Source organism: Lagenorhynchus albirostris, chromosome 16 (genome assembly GCF_949774975.1).
Source record: "Lagenorhynchus albirostris chromosome 16, mLagAlb1.1, whole genome shotgun sequence".
Taxonomy (NCBI): Eukaryota; Metazoa; Chordata; class Mammalia; order Artiodactyla; family Delphinidae; genus Lagenorhynchus; species Lagenorhynchus albirostris.
The window spans coordinates 26419324-26442317 of record NC_083110.1 but is presented as its reverse complement, the minus strand read 5'-3'; the positions used below and the strand labels follow the sequence as shown (position 1 = coordinate 26442317).

The 22994-nt window shown below is 37.1% G+C and overlaps 1 protein-coding gene across 9 annotated transcripts in view; it reads right to left on the bottom strand.

Moving 5' to 3' along the window:
• Positions 1–1759: 1759 nt before the first annotated feature.
• The window catches only part of ADK (adenosine kinase), a 484687-nt gene continuing 463452 nt past the window's right edge, over positions 1760–22994 (bottom strand). For 4 of the 9 annotated variants that reach the window (XM_060126259.1, XM_060126257.1, XM_060126258.1 and 1 more), the window contains one exon: positions 1764–3182. In XM_060126259.1, the coding sequence (XP_059982242.1) occupies positions 3058–3182 (125 nt within the window). In that variant the 3' untranslated portion in view covers positions 1764–3057. Of the gene's footprint in view, positions 3183–22994 lie in introns of all 9 variants that reach the window. The other 5 variants (XM_060126260.1, XM_060126255.1, XM_060126256.1 and 2 more) reach the window with 4 other exon arrangements.

Below are 22994 nucleotides of genomic sequence, written 5' to 3'. Positions count from 1 at the left end.
GATATGAAGCTGAAAGTACAATTGACCAAAAAGAAAAAAAAGAAAAGAAAAAAAATAAACTGGATTTCATACAAATTAAAAACATCTGGGGAATTCCCTGAAGGTCTAGTTGTTAGGAATCCAAGCTTTCACTGCCCAGGATGCGGGTTCCATTCCTGGTTGGGGAACTAAGATCCCACAAGTTGTGCAGCATGGCCAAAACAAAAACAAAAACAAACAAAAATATCTGTGCTTCAAAGGATACCTGCAAGAAAGTGGAAACACAACCCACAGAATGGAAGAAAATATTTGTAAATCATATGCTTAAAACTTATACCCAGAATATATAAAGAATGCTTACAACTCAACAACAAAAGGACAAACCACTCAATTAAAAAATGGGCAAGCAATCTGAATAGACATGTCTCCAAAGAAAAAAATACAAATGGTCAATCAATAAACATAATATCATTAGTAAACAGGAAAATGCAAATTAAAACCACAATGAAGGGCTTCCCTGGTGGCGCAATGGTTAAGAATCCGCCTGCCAATGCAGGGGACACGGGTTTGAGCCCTGGTCTGGGAAGATCCCACATGCGGCAGAGCAACTAAGCCCATGCGCCACAACTACTGAGCCTGCGCTCTAGAGCCTACGAGCCACAACTACTGAAACCAGCGCACCTAGAGCCTGTGCTCCGCAACGGGAGAAGCCACTGCAATGAGAAGCCTGCGCACCGCAATGAAGAGTGACCCCCGCTCGCCGCAACTAGAGAAAGCCTGTGCACAACAACGAAGACCCAACGCAGCCAAAAATAAATAAATAAAATAAATATATTTAAAACCACAATGAGATAGCACTTCATACCCTCCAAGATGGCTATAATCAAACAGAGAGTATCAAATGTTGGCAAGGGTGTGAAAAAATTGAAACCCTCAAACCATGTTAGTGAGAAGGCAAGATGATGCAGTCCCTTTGGAAAAAAGTTTGGCAGTTTCTCAAAAAGTTAAGCGTACGGTTACCATGTGATCCAGCAATTCTACTCCTATGTATATACCTAAAAGAACTGAAAACATACATCCACATAAAAAACCTGTATGTGATTGTTAATAGAAGCATGACTCATAATAGCCCAAAAGTGTTAACAACTGAAATGTACATCATGAATGGATAAACAAAATATGGTATATCTAAAGAAATATTATTTGACAATAATAAGAAGTACTGAAAATGTCCTAGGGTGGGCAAACTTTGAAAACATGCTAAGTGAAAGAAGCAAGACACAAAAGAACACATGACTCCATTTTTATGAATATCAAGAATAGGCAAATCTATAGAGTCAGAAAATAGTTTAGCGGTTACCAGAGAATGGGGAGAATTGGGTTTCCTTTTGGGGTGATGCAAGTGTTCTTGATTTAGATATTGGTGACCGCTGCACAGCTTTGTGAATATACTAAAGCCCACTGTATTGTATACTTTAAAATGAAAAATTTTATGGTATATGAATTATCTCTCAACAATGATAAAGATAAACAAGCATAGGAGACCTAAAAGTTTACTTAAACACAAACAAAACAAAAACCTGAATGCTTTGAATTCAGTTTATAACTATCTTTTTTTTTCTTCAACAATAATCATAATGATAACAACAGCAGGTACTTATTAGACTTGTAACAAGCAGTTTATACTTAGTATTCTCTCTCAAATTATCTCAATGACCTTGTACAGGGGTTATGATCCCATTTTATAGAAAGGAAGTTGAAGTTCAAAGAGGCTGAGTAATTTGCCCAAGGTCATATCAAGGTAGTTAAGTCTGACTCCAGAGGTTCTTTTTTTTTTAGAGATTTTTTTTTTTTTTTGGCCACATTGCACAGCATGTGGGATCTTAGTTCCCCGACCAGGGATTGAACCCGTGCCCCCTGCAGTGGAAGCATGGAGTTCTAACCACTGGACTGCCAGGGAATTTCCTGGAGGTTCTATTACACCATTTTGTCTTCCTTAAAACAGTGGCTTGGGACTTCCCTGGTGGCACAGTGGTTGAGAGTCCGCCTGCCAATGCAGGGGACACGGGTTCGTGCCCCAGTCCGGGAAGATCCCACATGCTGTGGAGCGGCTGGGCCCGTGAGCCATGGCCGCTGAGCCTGCGCGTCCGGAGCCTGTGCTCTGCAATGGGAGAGGCCACAACAGTGAGAGGCCCAAGTACCGCAAAAACAAAAACAAAACAAAACAAAAAAACAGTGGCTTACTGGTCTCTAATACTAAGTTATTTTTCAATGTGTTATGTTGTTCTTTCTGTCTCCATCAACAAAACAGACATTATTTCAGGACCCAGGATTAAACAATGATCTTTCTTCCTTAGTTTGCAGAGCACAGGGCAAAGACAGAAAAAAAGTCCCATATGACAAGTTTTTATTTGTATCAAATTACAGAGTACCATAAGTAAATATAAGATTATGACTTGAATATTGTAATATAGCTTATAATTTGGCAAATTATTTAATTATCCAAAGTTTATTACATGTTTGAGTACACACTGAAGAAATTACTTGGCATAACTTGGCAAGATAAATATTTCTGTACCTTATTTAACCATTTATCATGTATATATGTGGTACATATATGAACATATGTGTGTATATATGTGTACACACACTTCTGAATTAAATATACTTGTATAAAAGCTAAAGATTTATATACTGATATTATCTTTAATTCCTTTAAAAAATCTATCATATTAAATTGCGTCTGCATTCAAAGCAGAAATGTAAAAAAATGATCACTTTACTAAGTACACATGAATTTACAAAGTAATAAAAATGAAACAAAATTTCTATTGAGATGTTATATTCCTGTTTAATTGACATTTAAGTGGCACTATCAAACTATGGAAATAAACCTCCGATTTTAGGTTGCTGAGAGAATAAAGATTCTAGTGTGTACTACTGTACCCTCTAAATTAAGATGAACATTATTATAGTAGGAAAGGTAGCATTTAATTTTCTTCTTTATTAATATGGGAACTCTCAGGAAGCCATCAGGGCAGCGTCTGTACTCCTGGGCTGCGGTTTCCTGCTTTTTCATCAGTGGAAGTCTGGCTTCTCAGGAAAGGTGCAGCCAGTCCGCCTAATTATGACACTTGCTGCATAGTGGCCAGCACGGATGCATTCAGTCAGGGGCTTGTCAGAGACCAGCTGAGACAGAAAACCTGGAACACAGACAAAAGGGAAATACATGAGTATTGTGTAACAGCATCAGAAATGTCATATGGGTCAGAACGAAAAATGGTCTACATACCTATGCCTTTTTTCAGTCTTGAAAGTGAAGTGTCAAACCTCTAGGGTTAGAGAGTTCTTTCCTAATATTTCTTTTAAAGAAAGAGCTCTTTTAAAGAGCTCAAGTCGGGATGTGACAACTCACCACCAAGTCAACCTAGTCTTTCTAAGCCTAAACTATCATGCTTTCCTTGATAAGGAGACTTTAACTCTGAGATTAAAAGGTTATAAGTAAGAAATACTGGCCAAATAATATTATATTGGGTCTTTACAGCTGAGAAATTATTAGTTATGCCTCTGCCTATCTCTCTGGATTCCTTCTGTATTGATGTTATTCCTAGAAAATTGCTATTTGGCAAAAATATCTGGATATCTCTCCAAGAACAAATTTGAGAGTTGAAAAGTTATGAATGACCTTATATCTCTTTCACTCCCAGAAGTAACAGCGAAATAATTTCTATAGTCAAGCACCATGGACGGGCTTGACATTAAAATAAATATGGTAAGGTAGGAAACAGGCCTTCTGCTTCTGACCAACATGAAATAAAAGGAACCAGATTTACCCTTTTTCCTGAAACAACTTTTTTATTTATTTATTTTTTTGCAGTACCCGGGTCTCTCACTGTTGTGGCCTCTCCCGTTGCGGAGCACAGGCTCCGGACGCACAGGCTCAGCAGCCATGGCTCACGGACCCAGCCACTCCGCGGCATGTGGGATCTTCCCAGACCGGGGCACGAACCCGTGTCCCCTGCATCGGCAGGCAGACTCTCAACCACTGCGCCACCAGGGAAGCCCAGAAACAACTTTAAAATAAAAACAAAGCACATGCAACAAAGTTTTTCAAATATTGTACATCAGCCACAAAAGATCCATGAAAGAAGGGAAACAAATGAGGTAAACTGCAAAAGTTACCAGGCCACAACACATGGAAGGAAAGCCTAGGCAGAGCCTGACAGCTTCACTGACTTGAGAAGATGGAATTGGGAGTCAAAGTAGGATAAAATTAAACATCTACACAGACGGATCAGGAAAAAAAGAGGGGAGCTATAAATTGCCAATATTGGTAATAAGAGATATGACATCACTATAGCATCTACACACGCTAAAAGGATAATAAGGAAACATTAACAACTTTATGCCAATAGATCTGACCAGTTAAACTGGACAAACTTCTGGAGAGAGACACAAACTATCAAAGCTCACTCAGGAAGAAATAGATAACCTGAAGAGCCTTCTAGCTATTAAATATTTGATTTTATAATTAAAAAGCACATTAAAAGCACAAAAATAAAGAAAATTCCAGGTTCAGATGGTGTCACTGGTTGAATTCTACCAAATATTTAAGGAAGAAAAATAATGTCAATGCTATACAAACTATTCAGAAAACTGAAAAGGAGAGAATACTTCACAACTCATTATTTGAGGCCAGCATTACTGATACCAAAATCAGAAAAGATGCAAATATTTTACAAATCCAATCCAGTAGTATATTTTTAAAAAGATAATAAATCATAATCAGCCAGCATTTATCCCAGAAATACAAGGTTGATTTAACATTCAAAAACCAATCAATGTAATCTACCACACTAACTAAGAAAACCATAAGATCATCTTCACAGATGCCGAAAAAGCATCTGACAAAATCCAAGATCAGTTTCTAAAAAAAAACTTTCAGCAAACTAGGAATAGAAGGGAACTTCCTCAACCTCATAAAGGGCACTTGTGAAAAACTTGCATTTAATATCATTCTTAATGGTGGATGATGGAATGTTTTTCCCTTAGAATTGAGAACAAGGAAAGAAAGTTTGTTCTTAAACATTGTACTGGAGACCCTAGCCAGTGCAATATGGCAAACAGAAGAAAGAAGAAAAAGCATCAAGACTGAAAATGAAGTAAAACTGTCTTCATTTGCAGATGGCATGACTGTCTATGTCTACGGTTCTCAACAATGCCAAATGTTTTCTGGGGGGCAAAACTGCCAATGTCTGGAGACGTTCTTGGTTGTCAAACCTGCAGCAGAGGGTGCTACTGGCAACTAGTGGGTAGAGCCCAGGGATGCTGTTAAATATCCTATGATGTCAATAATGCCGAGACTGATAAATCCTGGTCTATGTAGAAAATCCTATGGAATCTAGAAAAAAGTTACTAGAGCTACTAAGTGAGTTTAGTAAAACTGCAGGATACAAAATCACTATGCAAAAATCAATTGGATTTCTGTACTAGTAATGTGTATATATAGCAATTGTATATGCCAGCAAAATTGATATTAAAAATACTATTCACCATACCATCAAATATGTGAAATACCTAGGGCTAAATATGACAAAAGGTAAGACATTTATTTACACTGCAAATGACAAAACAGTGCTGAGAAAACAAAACAACAATGCTGAGAGAAATTTTAAAAAGCTAAGTAAATGAATAGATATAAAGTGTGCAGAGATCAGAAGATTCAATATTGTTATCAGCTCTACTGATTCAATGTAATATCAACCAAAATTCTAGCAGACTTTTCTAACAGAAACTGACAAGCTGATTCTACAATTTATGTGGAAATGCAAAGAACTTAGACTAATCAAAACACAACTTTGAAAAGAAGACTACTTGATTAAAAAACTTATTACAGAACTACAATAATTGAGACATTATGGCATAAAGATAGACAAATCAATGCAACTGAATAGACGGTCCAGAAATAAACCTACTTCTATATGGTCGGTTGATTTTTACAAAGGTATTAAGTAATTCAATGAAGAAAGGGTAATCTTTTAAACAAATGTTCTTAGAAGAGCTGGATGGCCATATGTGGAAAAAAAACAAAAACAAAAGCCCCCACTTCTACTCTTCCTCACATCAACCACAAAAATTAACTTGAAATGAAACATACGTCTAAATGTAAGAGCTAAAACCATAAAACTCTGAGAAGAAAACTTAGGAGGAAATCTTAGTGATTTTGGACTTGCCAAAGATCTCTTAAGACATAAAAAGTATAAACTTTTCTTTTTTTTTTTTGCGGTACGTGGGCCTCTCACTGTTGTGGCCTCTCCCGTTGCGGAGCACAGGCTCCAGACACGCAGGCTCAGCAGCCATGGCTCCCGGGCCCAGCCGCTCCGTGGCATGTGGGATCTTCCCAGACCGGGGCATGAACCCATGCCCCGGTAGGCGGACTCTCAACCACTGCACCACCAGGGAAGCCCAAAAGTATAAACTTTTATGAGAGAAAAAATAATTTTGACTTTGCCAAATTAAACATATTTATACTTCAATAACAAGAAACAACCCAATAAAAAATGGGCAACGGTGTTGAACAAACACTTTAGCAAAGATAAACAGATATCAAATAAGCACATGAAAAGATGTTCAACATCATTATTCATTAGAGAAACGCAAATTAAAGCCACCATTAGATACCACTGCCCACCCGCCAGAATGGCTAAAATTAAAAAGACTGACAAACCAAGTGTTGACAAGGGTACAGATCAACTGAAACTCTCATATACTGATTGTGAGACTATAAAATGATAAGCCCCCTTTTGAAAACCATTTATCTGCATCTTAAAAAGTTAAACATACACCTACTATATGACTCAGTTTTTCTATTTCTAGGTATTTAACCCAAGGTAAAGGAAAGCATTTTTCCATACCACGATCTGTAAATGAATGTTCAGAGCATCTTTACTTGGAATAGCCCGAAACTGGAAAACAATTCAAGTAGCATGGAAGCAGTAGATATGTCCATGGTGATGGTTTCATAGGTGTATACATCATTCAACATTTGTAAAACTGTACACTTTAAACATGTGCAGTTTACTGTATGTCAATTATACTGCAATAAAACTATATAAAAAATTGTTGTAGTTATAAATAAGATAGTCAAGAACAGAAGAATCTGGGGCTACTTCCCTCTTAGGAAAACCCGAGCTGCTGTGGCAGTATTCAAATACTCAGAAGAACAGATGATAATGAGAAACTGCTCCGTAGCCAGACTTTTAGGCCCTCCCATAGCCCCTGGGCAGCTGGGGGGTGAAGGTTAATTTAAAAGCTGTGGTGTAGTGACCTGTAGAGAGCATTATAAGAGATTTATGTTCTTTCTCTTCTACCATTCTGACCACACAGGCTTCTCCCTGTCAGATTTGGGGAATGCTCTGTATCCAATAAAATAAATAAGTACGCCCAACCAAAGAATAATTAATTTGGTTAATGGAGTGATGTATTTTGAAGACGTTTGCTTAGAAAGTGAAATCACTCTCTCAAGAGGTTTAGTAAGAGTATTTTATCAATGGGTTTTCAGGTAACAGTCAAAGGTCGATATTAACTTTCAGCCAAACTGTGAGACTAAACTGCTCAGCCCACACAGTGAATGGAACAGATGCCAAATTTAGTCAGATCAGCTTACAGTGGAAACACGTCTATCAGAAGACTTACAAGGAACATCTGTTTTCCTCATTCCTCCTGGTATGTTTGAGAGAAAAGAAAGCTTATGTTTATGAAATATTTTTGTGAAGCCTAAATACCAGCATCCTCTTTCTAAGAGAAGAGCAAGCTGATGATTGAAGTCCCCTGAAGAGACATTTTCTTTGACAAGTGGAAAACCTGGATGCAGAAAAAAGCTAAGACCTTTGCCCCAGGTGAATATCAGTTCTTTAATAATCTATTTTAAAAAACGAACTGAGATGAACTACAGAAGTTATACAATCAATTTTAAGTGGAACCTTCATAAAGTAGCTGGTGTGAATCTTCAAAAGTTGTATAAAATAGTTTAAATAAAGAGAGCTTATATTAAAGCTCCCTTATATTATATTATATTAAAGAATCATAGGAAATCCTTTTATAATAGGAATTAAACATTCCCAAGATACATTTTTTATTGTGTAAAATATACATAATCTAAAAATTACCATTTTGACCATTTTTAAGTGTACAATTCATGGCATTAAGTACATTTTGCAATGTTGTGTAACCATCACCTCTATCGATTTCCAGAACTTTTCATCCCTCCAACAGAAACTATACTCATTAAACTCTCCATTCCCCCTACTCCTGGCCTCTGGTAACTGCTATTCTTCCTGTTTCTATGAATTTGCCTACTCTGGGTACTTCACGTGAGTAGGATCATGCAATATGTGGCCTTTTGTGTCTGGCTTATTTCACTTAGCATAATGTTTTGCAATATAATTTTTTAAGTTTAGATTTTAATTATTAGCTGGTCTAAAATGTACTTTTAAAAAACTGTATTTGGAAATAACTTCAAATTCAGAGAAAACTTGTAGGAATAAAAACAATGCAAATAGTACCCACATATCCTTTACCTGGATGCACTTATTGTCAACATTTTGTTCCTTCTGTGCACATGCTCTCTTTTTGTACAATTTTCCCCCTAACTATTTGAGAGGAAGTTGCATCTGTCATCTCCCTTTACCTTTAAATATATCTATGTGTCTTCCCTGAGAATAAGGCTATTCTCTTACATAACCATAGTCACCAACTTCAGTAACGCTGTTAGAATACTGTTATCTAATCGACTGTCCGTATTCCAGTTTTGTCAATGACCCAATAATGTCCTTTATAGCATTTTTCTTCCTTCTAGGATAGAATTTAGTCTAGGATTTGTCATATTTTTAGTCTCCTTTATCTTGAACATTTCCTCAGTCTTTCTTTGACTTTTGTGAGAAGGACATTTACAAAGAATACAGTCTTCCGCTACTCTGTATTTAATAGAGTGATTCTCATTTTGGTTTGTTTGGTATTTCCTCATGATTAATTCAGACTATGCGTTCCTGGCCAGAATACTAGAAAAATTATGTTATTCTTCTCAGGGTATCACACATTTAAGAGCATATTATGTCTGGCTGCTGTTCATTGGTGACAATTTTGATCACCTGATCAAGGTGTTGTCCTATTTCCCTTGCATCTAACAGGGAGCCTGTTGGTAGACAGTTTAATACCATGCAAATATGCTACTCCCCATCAAAAATCCCAATCCCTTCTCCCAGATTTAGTATTCACTCATGATTATTAACGGAAGCAACTTAAACTGTGATGATTTTCTAACTCCAGCACTCCTTTCACATTTACCAGTCAGCTTCTGGCATTTTACTATATGCAAGAGCTTACCTTTTCTCCCATTTATTATTTTTAATCTATTTATTTATCAATAAGGAGCACAGACTTTTTTGTTTGTTTGTTTTTGTTCGTTTGTTTTTTTGCGGTACGCGGGCCTCTTACTGTTGTGGCCTCTCCCGTTGCGGAGCACAGGCTCCGGACGTGCAGGCTCAGCGGCCATAGCTCACGGGCCCAGCCGCTCCGCGGCATGTGGGATCCTCCTGGACCGGGGCACGAACCCGCATCCCCTGCATCGGCAGGCAGAGTCTCAACCACTGTGCCACCAGGGAAGCCCAGACTTTTGTTTTTTAATCAATGGTTTATAATTCATGACAGCCTTTAATTTGGTGCTCAAAATGCCCCACTTTTTGCCAGTAGGAGCACCTTCAAGTTGGCTCAGGTGTCCTTGGACCTGCCCTCACACTATTTTTGAGCACTTCCTTACTTTCTGGCATTATGTTCTGGGCTCTTAAACCCACCCTATCCCAGCCCTGGAATCAGCCATTTTTCCAAGGATACCTATTTCCTATCAGGGTGGATTAGTATTAGAGATCAAAGTGTGGGTGGTAAGTGCATTCTTTGCTTTTGGACTCTGTCAGTGAATTGAGCTAGGAAGTATGCATGTACACACATGCACAGATATACATACTTACACACATAAATGTGTACATATGTATATACATATATACACAGAACTATTTTAGAAATTGAGTTGACACCAATATTTCCAATTCCAGTCCATCCCCACAGAGTTCTTTCTTACCTTCCCCCCTTCCATTATCATGATTTTGTACTTTCTTCTATAGTGAAAACCCTAGCTCCCAACAATATCAACACATTTATTTACTGGCTCAGTTTTTTTTTTTTTTAGTTTTTTTTTTAATTGGAGTATAAGTTGATCCACAATTGGCTCAGTTTTGAAATAACTCTTAAAACAGCTTCAAAATTGCTTCACCACTTTATTCTACGAAAACCCAAATTTACTAAAAAGAGTTTGGAATTGGTTTGCTGTTCTCCAATGTACTCAAATACTGTGTTCAGTCTGCTCTTTAGATTGGTTCTCTTTTTTTACTCCACTTTAGAATGGTTCACTTTACTTAAGACTGAAAAAAATGTTGGGCAGTTTGCTTTCAGTTTCCGTTCCCTACTTTCATCCTTGTTAATTTAATGTGTCTTTAAAAATATGTAGAATATTAACATGTTTCCAAGTAAAAACTCTAAAAAAGGTATACTCAGAGAAGTGTCACTTCCTTTTACACTGTGCCCCTCTGTGCCCGTCCCCAATGTATGTATCCAATTTCACTGTTTTCTGGTTTGTCTTCCTGTGTTTATTTTTGTAAAGGTAAGCAGATATATGTGCATTTTATTTCCTCTTCTTTCTTACACAAAAGGAGGGTAGCATAGAATACATGCCCTTTTGCACTTTGCTTTTTTCACTTAAAACACCACCTGGAAATCACTGCATATTTATACATAGAGATTCTCCTCATTCTTTTTTACAGCTGCATAGCACCATATTGTATGGATATACCATAGTTTATTCACTCCATCTCCTATGTGTGAATGTTCACATAGTTTCTAATGCTTTGAAATTATAAATAATTCTGTAATGAATAACATTTTGCATACATATTTTTGTGTTGTTGGGTGTGTGTGTGTTATCTTTGGGATAAATTTCTACAAGTAGAATTTTCTGGGTTGAAGGGTAAATATATAAGCAGTTTTGTTAGATATTTCCAAATTCCCCCTCCTTGGGGTTGAACTGTTTTGCATTTCCACTAGTCATGTTTGAGGGTGTCTGCTTCCCCACAGCCTCAATAAGAGAGAATACTGCCAAGCTTCTGAATTTTTGCCAATCTGATGGGTTAGAAACAATATCTCAATGTAACTTTAATTTGCATTTTTCTTACTATGGGTGAGGTTGAACATCTTTTTATATGTGTAAAGAACAAATCTCTTTCTGTGAGTTGTTTATTCTGATCTTTTGCTTATTTTTCTATAGAATTTTTGGTCTCCTCTGCCCCCCCCCCACCAATTTTTAAAAGTTCTCTGCATTTTTAGAATACTATTCCAATAAAGTATTTTTTAGGTAGGAAAAATACAAATAATGACAATATGCTATTAATATATACAAATTCTGTGCCAGTAAGTAAACAAAGTGCTTATTCATATTTCATTCACTGAATGTGGTGAATTATAAAAAGTGTGGTTGGCAGACACTATAGCAGATAAATACGGCTTGCAGATAAATTTAAAAAAGAATTTTGCACTCTTTTACTAAAGATTTTGGGCCTAACAAGAAGTCAAGAAGTAAAATCTTAAATAACTGACTTGGCATGTGTACTCAATATGAAAAAGCACCTTAGAAGCTCCTTTTTAGGGGCGATTAGCTTACGGTCCTTGTCAGTACATCATGTTGAAAATGAAGGGTAAGGCTCTGCATATATGCCTTTCAGCACAGCCATGAGAAGAGGAACAGGAGGCATAACACTGGAGAACAAGAAATATCAGTAGTTTTCCAAATCAAGAACTCATATACTGAGGCAATTGTTGTTACCTTTTTACTTTGGTTCATTCTCTCTGTGACCTCTAACTCCCCTCTGATCCTTTTACAGGTAGGCTTATCCCAGGGCCTCTCAGACTTTCCCCAAATTTAGGCCAAGTCACGGACCTTAGGTCTCCAGCTGTTGAGGCACAGGGTAGGTGAAGGCTTCAATGACATTGAATTTGGTTCCTAGGGCTAGTATCAGCTGGCTTTGAATCCTAGAACAATCACAGACCCAGAGCTCTCAGAATAAACCTCTGTCCATTAACAACTGGTACAGCTTATTACCTTCTGGTAAATTTCATTTGGAATTTTCTTTTACTGATGTTAAAGAGAGTGGTCCGCACATATGGTCACCTTATCTTTGATAAAGGAGGCAAGAATATACAATGGAGAAAAGACAGCCTCTTCAATAAGTGGTGCTGGGAAAACTGCACAGCTACAGGTAAAAGAATGAAATTAGAACACTCCCTAACACCATACACAAAAATAAACTCAAAATGGATTAAAGACCTAAATGTAAGGCCAGACACTATCAAACTCTTAGAGGAAAACATAGGCAGAACACTCTATGACATAAATCACAGCAAGATCCTATTTGACCCACCTCCTAGAGAAATGGAAATAAAAACAAAAATAAACAAATGGGACCTAATGAAACTTAAAAGCTTTTGCACAGCAAAGGAAACCATAAACAAGACGAAAAGACAACTCTCAGAATGGGAGAAATTATTTGCTAATGAAGCAACTGACAAAGAATTAATCTCCAAAATATACAAGCAGCTCATGCAGCTCAATATCAAAAAAACAAACAACCCAATCCAAAAATGGCAGAAGACCTAAATAGACATTTCTCCAAAGAAGATATACAGGTTGCCAACAAACACATGAAAGGATGCTCAACATCACTAATCATTAGAGAAATGCAAATCCAAACTACAGTGAGGTATCACCTCACACCAGTCAGAATGGCCATCATCAAAAAATCTACAAACAATAAATGCTGGAGAGGGTGTGGAGAAAAGGGAACCCTCCTGCACTGTTGGTGGGAATGTAAATTGATACGGCCACTATGGAGAACAGCATGGAGGTTCCTTAAAAAATTAAAAATAGAACTACCATATGGCCCAGCAATCCTACTACTAGGCATATACCCTGAGAAAACCATAATTCGAAAAGAGTCATGTACCACAATGTTCACTGCAGCTCTATTTACAATAGCCAGGACATCTAAGTGGCCATCGACAGATGAATGGATAAAGAAGATGTGGCACATATATACAATGGAATATTACTCAGCCAGAAAAAGAAATTAAATTGAGTTATTTGTAGCGAGGTGGATGGACCTAGAGTCTGTCATACAGAGTGAAGTAAGTCAGAAAGAGAAAAATGAATACTGTATGCTAACATATATATATGCAATCTACAAAAAAAAAAATTGGTTCTGAAGAACCTAAGGGCAGGACAGGAATAAAGATGCCGATGTAGAGAATGGACTTGAGGACACGGGGAGGGGGAAGGGTAAGCTGGGATGAAATGAGAGAGTAGCACTGACATACATACACTACCAAATGTAAAACAGACAGCTAGTGGGAAGCAGCTGCATCCCACAGGGAGATCAGCTTGGTGCTTTGTGACCACCTAGAGGGGTGGGAGAGGGATGGGGGGAGGGAGGGGATATGGGGATATATATGTACATACAGCTGATTCACTTTGTTATATAGCAGAAACTAACACAACATTGTAAAGCAATTATACTCCAATAAAGATGTTAAAAAAATAATAAAGAGAGTGATCAATTTTAGTATAACTGAATCCAGTGTTGGAGACGAGGTCTGAGACATAATTTAAACTGTGATGAGGTGCTAAGCTAGTTTTTTCCTCAAAGCACATAGAGGTGGGATGGCTGGTGCGGGCAAAAGGCAATGTGATTTCCTAACTTCCATGTTGCTTCTGTAGAAAAGATATAACATTTAGAATTTTCCTAGTGTCATTTACAGAGAACTGAGAAATATCATCAGTAGGTATGAAAGCCTTAATGAAGACACTTAAGAGCTAGGGATATTTTAAAAGGAAATGAACAAAGTCTTCAGATCATTTTTTTCTTTTCCATATAGTTCCTCCACTAATAGTTTTCATGGTGGCTGGAACTAAAAACCCAGTAGACTCCATTACTGTTCATTCAACATTCACAGTAAAAAGGATGAGTTAGTTTTTCTGATTATCATCAAATATGGTTACACGGTTTATGTTTTAAAAAACTCCAACAATTTGAAGAGAGGACTAGTTAAATCCAGGCAATGGAATAACAGAAAGCAGTTAACTAGATAGAATGAGTTAGATCTTCATGTGCTGCTAAGAAACAACCTCCAAGATATGAGTAAATGAAAAATCAAGAGATTGAACAGTAAGCCCAGTATACTTTCATTCGATGAAAACTGGGAATATGTATTCATATACAAACTTGCACAAGCACAGGATATTTCTGGGTGGATTCAACAGAAACTAGCAACCAAAGCTACCTCATGGAGGGAAATTAGTGGACTGGGGTAGGAGCAATGTTTACTTTTCATTATATATAAATACACTACTTCTATGATATATATATGTATCTACTTTTTGTGCTGTTGTATCTTCTACTGCTTACAGGTGTTAATTCTGCAATAAAAAGTAGATTAGAAACATTTTCCCATACCTTTAAATATTCTTCGAGACCATGCATTTTAAATGTGGATGTAGCATAATTTACTTAATCCTATTTTTGGATAGTTTTTTTCCAATTTTGTTTTCTACCATAATTAACACTGTAGTGAATATTTTTATAACATTTTAATAACATTTATCATTGTGCACATTTAAAAATTTTAATTTCCTTAGGATAAATTTCTTTAAGGGTAATTAATTTTAAGGCTTTATATCCACATTGCCAAACTCCTTTTCAAAATAATCTTATTAATGTATATACCCAACAGCAGTCTTGCTATAAAAGAATTCTGTTTGATAATTTGAAAAGTGAAAGGCAGAATCTTGTTTTAACTTACAGTTATTTGTATATTAGGGAGGTTGAAAACTTTTTTTGTTTGTATGCCTACTGACCATTTGCATTTCTTGTTTTTATGAACTGTCTGATGACAGCTTTTACCTATTTTCCTATTGGGGTATTTCTCTTCTTTTACTGATTTGTAAGAGATATTCTCCCAGTTTGTCTACTACATACGTTGTGAATACTTCCCGTCATTTGCCTTTTATTTCTATTGTTACATCAATATATTTATCTTTTCTTTAATATTTTTTCCACTGAATTTAGGCTGAGAAAGGTCTTCCATACCATGAGGTCAAATAAATATTACCTTATATTTTCTTTTAGTTCACTTATGCTCATTTAACTTTTTTACACCATCTAGATATTGAGTATGATAATTGGGATGTGATCAACCTCCATTTTTCCCAAAGAGTTATATTTTTGTTCCACTACCATATCTTAAGCAATCCTCCCTGTTCCTATCATTTTTAAACATTTTATTTTGAAATAATTTTAGATTTAAAAAAGAGTTGCGAAGATAGTACAGAGTACTCCTGTACTCATCCTGACTTTATTAAATTCCTACATGTGTTTTCTTACATTTTTGCTCTTTGGTCAAATCGTTGCAATGCATTTTAGAAACATGTTTATTAAAAACAGTAAAAAAGCAAAATTCTTATGTGTCTGAAAAATTATCATTTCCAGATTTCAGAGACGATTTTTATTTTCTGTTTATTTCCTAAATATTCTATAATAAGCAATATTACTTTTATAATCAGAAAAAAAGCCAATAAACATTATTTTAAAGAATAACATGAAGACATTTAGCTATTCAGATGAAAGGTTAAGAACAACGCATTCAAGAATTTCAGCTAAGTGATATTTTATTCTGACAGTTTTCCACTCATGCTTTTAGAGTTTATTAATAATTGTAGCCACTTGGGAACAGAGCTTTCTGCAAAGTAAATCAATATAAGCATCAGTGTTAAGTACAATGAAATTGGTCACTCTTAGAAAGATTCCTCAAAACTAAAGATCTTCACTACTTTCTGTACTCTTAGGCTTAAGGAAACACAGGCAGTGTTAGAGGAGGCATCTTAAGAGAGTTTTTGAGGGAACCTTAGCACAATCTTTCTTCCCCACATGAAGTCTTTATCTTTAGAAAGCACATGCCAAATAAACCAGTCTGCATCATTTGAAATGGAAATTCAAGGACCAATGTTTCCTTAGCAGAGATTCTGGGAGAATTCCTCACAGAAGTAAGCAGAAAGGATCACTCTACTTGGACAGCATGGTCATTATGTGATATCAATAAAACAAGCTTTTTGGTAAAAATGGTGAGGTCACTGGCCATAGGACACTGGCCTTAGCATCTCAGAACACTGTAACTGATGAAGCTGGGAAACAAAAGGCACACACACAAACTGAAGATATTGGTAAAATGAGGTGGGTGGAAGAAAGGTTTTTCCATTTTGGCCTTTTTTGTTTTTTAAATTAATAGACTATTTTTCAGAGAAGTTTTAGGTTTATAGAAAAATTTAACAGAAAGTACAGGGTTCCTGTATACCCTCTCATCTTCTCATCCCTCAGTTTCCCCTATCATCAACATCTTGCATTTGTTTGGTACCTTGCTACAATTAATGAGCCAATAATGATTCATGAAAGCCCATGGTTTATGTTAGGGTTCACTCAGTGTCATTCATTCTATTTGATTTGAAACTGTATAATGATTTGTTATGCACCATTACAATACCACACAGAATAGCTTTACTGTTCAAAAAACTCCTGTCCTCTACCTATTCATCCCTCTCACTCCCCCCTCAGCCCTTGACAATCACTGATATTTTTACTGTCTTCATAGTTTTTCCTTTTCAGAATGTCATATAGTTGGATTTGTACAATTTGTAGGCCTTTCAAATTGGATTCTTTCATTTAGCATGCTGTTTGAGTTTCCTCTGTGTCTTTTCATGGCTTGATAGCTCGTTGCTTTTTATGACTGAATAATATTGTACGGATATACCACAGTTTGTTTATCCAGTCACCTATTGAAGGATATCCTGGCTGCTTCTAAGTTTTGTCAATTAAGAAAAGAGTGCTATAAACATTTGTGTGCAGGTTTTTATGTGGACATAAGTCTTCAACTCATTTGGGCAACCAAGGAGCATGACTGCTGGATCATATGGTAGGACTGTGTTTTGTAAGAAACTGCTGAACTGTTTTCCAAAGTGGCTGTACCACTCTGCATTCCTATCAGCAATGAATGAAGAGTTCCTGGAGTTGCACATATTCACCCTATAGGCCACACATACGAACTCAAGATGCTGCTTAAACGATATGGGTGAAAGAATGTTTTTTCCATTAAAAAAACAATTCTTTCTGTAAAAATTTTTTTTTAATTTTTAAATTTCTATTTTTTAACATCTTTATTGGAGTATAATTGCTTTACAATGCTGTGTTAGTTTCTGCTTTATAACAAAGTGAATCAGTTATACATATACATATATCCCCATATCTCCTCCCTCTTGCATCTCCCTCCCACTCTCCATATCCCACCCCTTTAGGTGGTCACAAAGCACCAAACTGATCTCCCTGTGCTATACAGCTGCTTCCCACTAGCTAGCTATTTTACATTTGGTAGTGTATATATGTCCATGCCACTCTCTCACTTCGTCCCAGCTTACCCTTCCCCCTCCCTGTGTCCTAAAGTCCATTCTCTACATCTGCGTCTCTATTCCTGTCCTGCCCCTAGGTTCATCATAACCATTTTTTAAAATTTTTAGATTCCATATATATGTATTAACATACGGTATTTGTTTTTCTCTTTCTGACTTACTTCACTCTGTATGACAGACTCTAGGTCCATCCGCCTCACTACAAATGACTCAATTTTGTTTCTTTTTATGGCTGAGTAATATTCCCTTGTATATATGTGCCACATCTTCTTTATCGATTCATCTGTTGATGGACACTTAGGTTGCTTCCATGTCCTGGCTATTGTAAATAGAGCTGCAATGAACATTGTGGTACATGACTCTTTTCGAATTATGGTTTTCTCAGGGTATATGCCCAGTAGTGGGATTGCTGGGTCGTATGGTAGTTCTATTTTTAGTTTTTTAAGGAACCTCCATACTGTTCTCCATAGTGGCTGTATCAATTTACATTCCCACCAACAGTGCAAGAGGGTTCCCTTTTCTCCACACCCTCTCCAGCATTTATTGTTTGTAGATTTTTTGATGATGGCCATTGTGACCGGTGTGAGGTGATACCTCACTGTAGTTTGGATTTGCATTTCTCTAATGATTAGTGATGTTGAGCATCCTTTCATGTGTTTGTTGGCAACCTGTATATCTTCTTTGGAGAAATGTCTATTTAGGTCTTCTGCACATTTTTGGATTGGGTTGTATGTTTTTTTGATATTGAGCTGCATGAGCTGCTTGTATATTTTGGAGATTAATTCTTTGTCAGTTGCTTCGTTAGCAAATATTTTCTCCCATTCTGAGAGTTGTCTTTTCGTCTTGTTTATGGTTTCCTTTGCTGTGCAAAAGCTTTTAAGTTTCATTAGGTCCCATTTGTTTATTTTTGTTTTCATTTCCATTTCTCTAGGAAGTGGGTCAAATAGGATCTTGCTGTGATTTATGTCATAGAGTGTTCTGCCTATGTTTTCCTCTAAGAGTTTTATAGTGTCTGGCCTTACATTTAGGTCTTTAATCCATTTTGCGTTTATTTTTGTGTATAGTGTTAGGGAGTGTTCTAATTTCATTCTTTTACCTGTAGCTGTGCAGTTTTCCCAGCACCACTTATTGAAGAGGCTGTCTTTTCTCCATTGTATATTCTTGCCTCCTTTATCAAAGATAAGGTGACCATATGTGCATGGGTTTATCTCTAGGCTTTCTATCCTGTTCCATTGATCTATATTTGTGTTAAAAAAAATTCCTAATACTTAAAAATAAAAACTGCTCAAAACATAAAAGTATACGCCTTATATCCCATACTGACTTATCTATTTCATTGCTTGGTGAACCTACTATATTTTATGTTTGTTGTCTTCAGAAAGCTACATGATTCACTTCAGACACTTTTGGTAATCTTCACGGTTTTGGTTCAGATCCTTGAGGACTGGGTCAATGATCTAATGAACCATTTGCATTCCAGATTGCTGTAATACTATGCTTTCCCTACTGTCTTCATCCCTCATCCCACCCCAACTTATTCATTTAATTTATCAATGTTCTTTATACAAGAGTAATATCGAACTACACACTGTACAGTAGTGACAAGTTAATTACATAGTTATTAAGAGATAATGTGGGAGTAGTAACATAAGTTATCATGTAATTACCTTTGTTCTCAGAGGCATTACCATGTAATTAAAGCAAACCTGATATAATATTTTACAGTAACTAAGAGTGCTGAATTCTATATTCTCCCTGTCCTTTCCCTGTAAAAAATTTGCTGTCATTTCTGGATCAATCTGATTTTTCAGTTCTTTGTTCATTCTCCATCTTTCTTAGATATCTACACTTTAGTGATGATTTTATGGGCTGTCTTAGACTGGTCTGCTATACCTTCTAAACCAATGGTTACCAGATATATGCTGCCACACGGCACATGAGACAGTAAATTTAAAGGCGGTACTTTTTTTTTTTTAAAGGAATTTTGCCTTTATTTGTTTGTTTGTTTATGGCTGTGTTGGCTCTTCGTTTCTGGTGAGGGCTTTCTCTAGTTGCTACAAGTAGGGGCCACTCCTCATCGCGGTGCGCGGGCCTCTCACTATCACGGCCTCTCTTGTTGCGGAGCACAGGCTCCAGACGCGCAGGCTCAGTAATTGTGGCTCATGGGGCTGTTGTGGTGCGTGGGCTTCTCATCGTGGTGACTTCTCTTGTTGTGGAGCACAGGCTCTAGGTGCGTGGGCTTCAGTAGTTGTGGCACGCAGGCTCATTAGTTGTGGCTCAAGGTCCTGGAGCGCAGGCTCAGTAGTTGTGGCACATGGGCTTAGGTGCTCCGCGGCATGTGGGATCTTCCCAGACCAGGCCTCGAACCCGTGTCCCCTGCATTGGCAGGCAGATTCTCAACCACTGCACCACCAGGGAAGCCCTGTACGTTTTTTTTAAAGCCTGTATTTTTATTATTATTACCTGTGCCTACTTTAAGAGACAGAATAAGATATAAATTAAAATGTTGACTAATCTGAATCCTCAATTTACTAGACTTATGCCACTACCACTATGACACTTGTATACATATACAAACTTGTATAAGAAGCAAATGAAAATAAAGTAAAAACCTAGAACGCTATCAAAAGTATTTTGATTTATTCAATCAACCAACATTTATTGAATGCCTACCATCACGAGGTACTGTGCTAGACACCAAAGGATTCAAAGATGGATAAAACATAGTGTTAATCCTTGAGGATTTTATAGTTTTAGGAGAAAAAGCCACACAAATACTTTAAAAATAATCCTGGCAGAAGTGTGGAGCATGAATTTACTAGAAAAGAGACTGGTGGCAGAGAGATCACGTAGGAGTCTACTGTAATATTCTAGAAGCATTTCTCAAAGTGTGGTCCCTGCACTAGCAGCTTTAGTGTGACCTAAGCCCCACCCTAGACCTATCGAATCAGAAACTCTGAGGATAGGACCCAGCAATTTATCTTTTAACAAGTCCTCTAGGTGATTCTGATGCATGCTCAAGTTTGAGAACCATTGTTCTAGAGTGACAGATAATAAGGATAGGATGGGGAATAAATAGTGATTTGATGTGGGTGCTGATGAAATTTAAAAAATTAAGAACACTTCTGTGGCTTAAAGCTTAGGAAACTATGTGGAAAATGAAACATGGAGTATGTCCCAGGCTCAGTTCATGTCACGTGCTCTTCACCAGAGTCTCACTGCTTTTCCTGTGAAGGAGGCTACATTTTACCCCACTCCCAGTAAGAAACAGCAGTAAAGATTCTAGGTAGGACATGACAAGGGTGCTGTTATTTGAGGCACTGGACATTCCACTGGGCAAATCGAATCTAGAGATCTACTGGATAACTTCAACACGTTCTATGAAATCTTGCCAGGAGCCTCTGACCTGTATGCTATTGCCTATTAACAACAGGACCTGATGTTCAGGATTATGATCTTGAGAATCAGTTTTCATATTCATACTACAGGTATTAAGGGAAATAGATATTAAATGCTGCTTGCTTCCTTTCCTAACACGTGTTCTCTCCACATCTACCTCCATTTTAAATAACGGTAAAGAAAAGGTAGCTGTGATCAGTCTGTCACTGGATTATTCACATATATATTCTAGCATAGTTTAATGTTAAGTCAAGGTGACCTGATACGAAAGTATGGCCTAACTTGCTATTTCCTGACTCACTCCCTTTCTGACAAAATCCCTCAATAACCAAGTTCTTAGATATACTGACTAGAATGGTTTCTATCTGATGGTAGGAGGTAAGTTTGTCTGTAGCTATCTATGCATGTGATTAATTGACTTATTCATTCATACAATGAAAATTTACTATCTACTCTAAGCCAGGCACTGTGGTGGGTCCTGAGGATACACTGGAGAATAAGACACATAGTGCCCCTGCTCTCTTGAAGCTTGTATTTTAATGGGGGAGATTTTTAAAGAAGTAATAAGTTAGTAATTAAGATAATAAAAAAGTAAATAAGATAATTCCAGAGAATGTTAAGTCCTATTAAGGAAAATGACTGTGTGTAGCAGTACAGAATAGTGAAGGGACCCATGTTAGATAGGATGGTTAGAGAACACTTCTAAGTTGAGACTGAGGATGGGAAAGACATAGCCATGTAGAGTATGGAAGAGCACATTAGGCAAAGGGAACTCCACGTGCAAAGTGTCTAAGGCCTTAAAGAAGACCAGCATAGCCACTGCACGCAAGCAAAGGTGAAAGTGGCGTGAAATACAGATTCAGAGATAGCAGATCATATAGATTCTTTTAGGCCACTATAGGAGTTTAGACTTTTAGTCTAAGTGCAACTAGAAGCCACTGAAGGGTTGTAAGCCGGAGAGTGAAATAATTTGATTTCTCCTTCAAGTGAGTACTTTGGCTACTCTGTAGGAAAATGGAATAGAATGCAAAAAACACTGAAAGTATGGAGCTCAGTTAGGAAGCTACTGTAGTAAGTAAAAAACAGGCCTGAGTTAAAGTGGCAGAAAAGAAAAAGCAGAAAAATGGATGGATTTGAGATAAGATATGAAATATATCCTTAAAATTGAGTTAAAAGAACTCACTGAAGGTTTGGACAGAAGGAAAGGAAGGTATTAAGAATGATTCCTAGGTTTCCAGCTTAAGATATAAGCTGTTTGATGTTCCCTGTATTGTGTGATAGATGGATCATGCTGTAGGGAACATTTTCAGAACTCTAAGTATGAGAAAAAGGGCAAAGACAAAGGATGCAAACATACATGTGTACAGAGCCCACTCATCCATTACCCTTTTAAGAAAAACCGCCTCACCTCCAGCATTGTTGAGGGGGTCAGCTGATGTATTTGGAGCATGTAAATCAACGCTTACTGCTAACTGGACCAAGGCCAGGGCATCTGACCCCAGATGTTCTTCCAGTATCCTATTTATGAATGGCACAAAAAGTGAATTGAGCTAACCTACTGTTCTCTTTCAGGAGCCAGAATGGAAAGCAAAGAAGGACCAGAAAGACCAGGAAGGAAGAAGCAGACATGCAATGCAGCTGAGTGACATTAATGTGTAAGCAATGGAGTGAAGATCCATGAATATCTGCTGTTGAGGTCTCTAGAACTGATGGAATCTAGAACCATCATCTGGCTCCATGCTCAGTAAAAACCTGTCCAGTTTTGGTTCTTGCTTGAGATTCCTTTTATGACAGGTAACACATATGAAACCTTACTATGTGTCAGGTACTGTTCCTTTATAAACATTATTTCATTCAGCTTTTACTGTAACCCAAATGAGATAGGTATTTTATCCTCATTTTTATAGATGAGAAAACTGAGGCTCAGAGATGTCAAATAACTTGTCCATAGTCACACAATGCCAGAACAAGGACTCAAATCCATGTCTTTTGACCCACTGTCTTA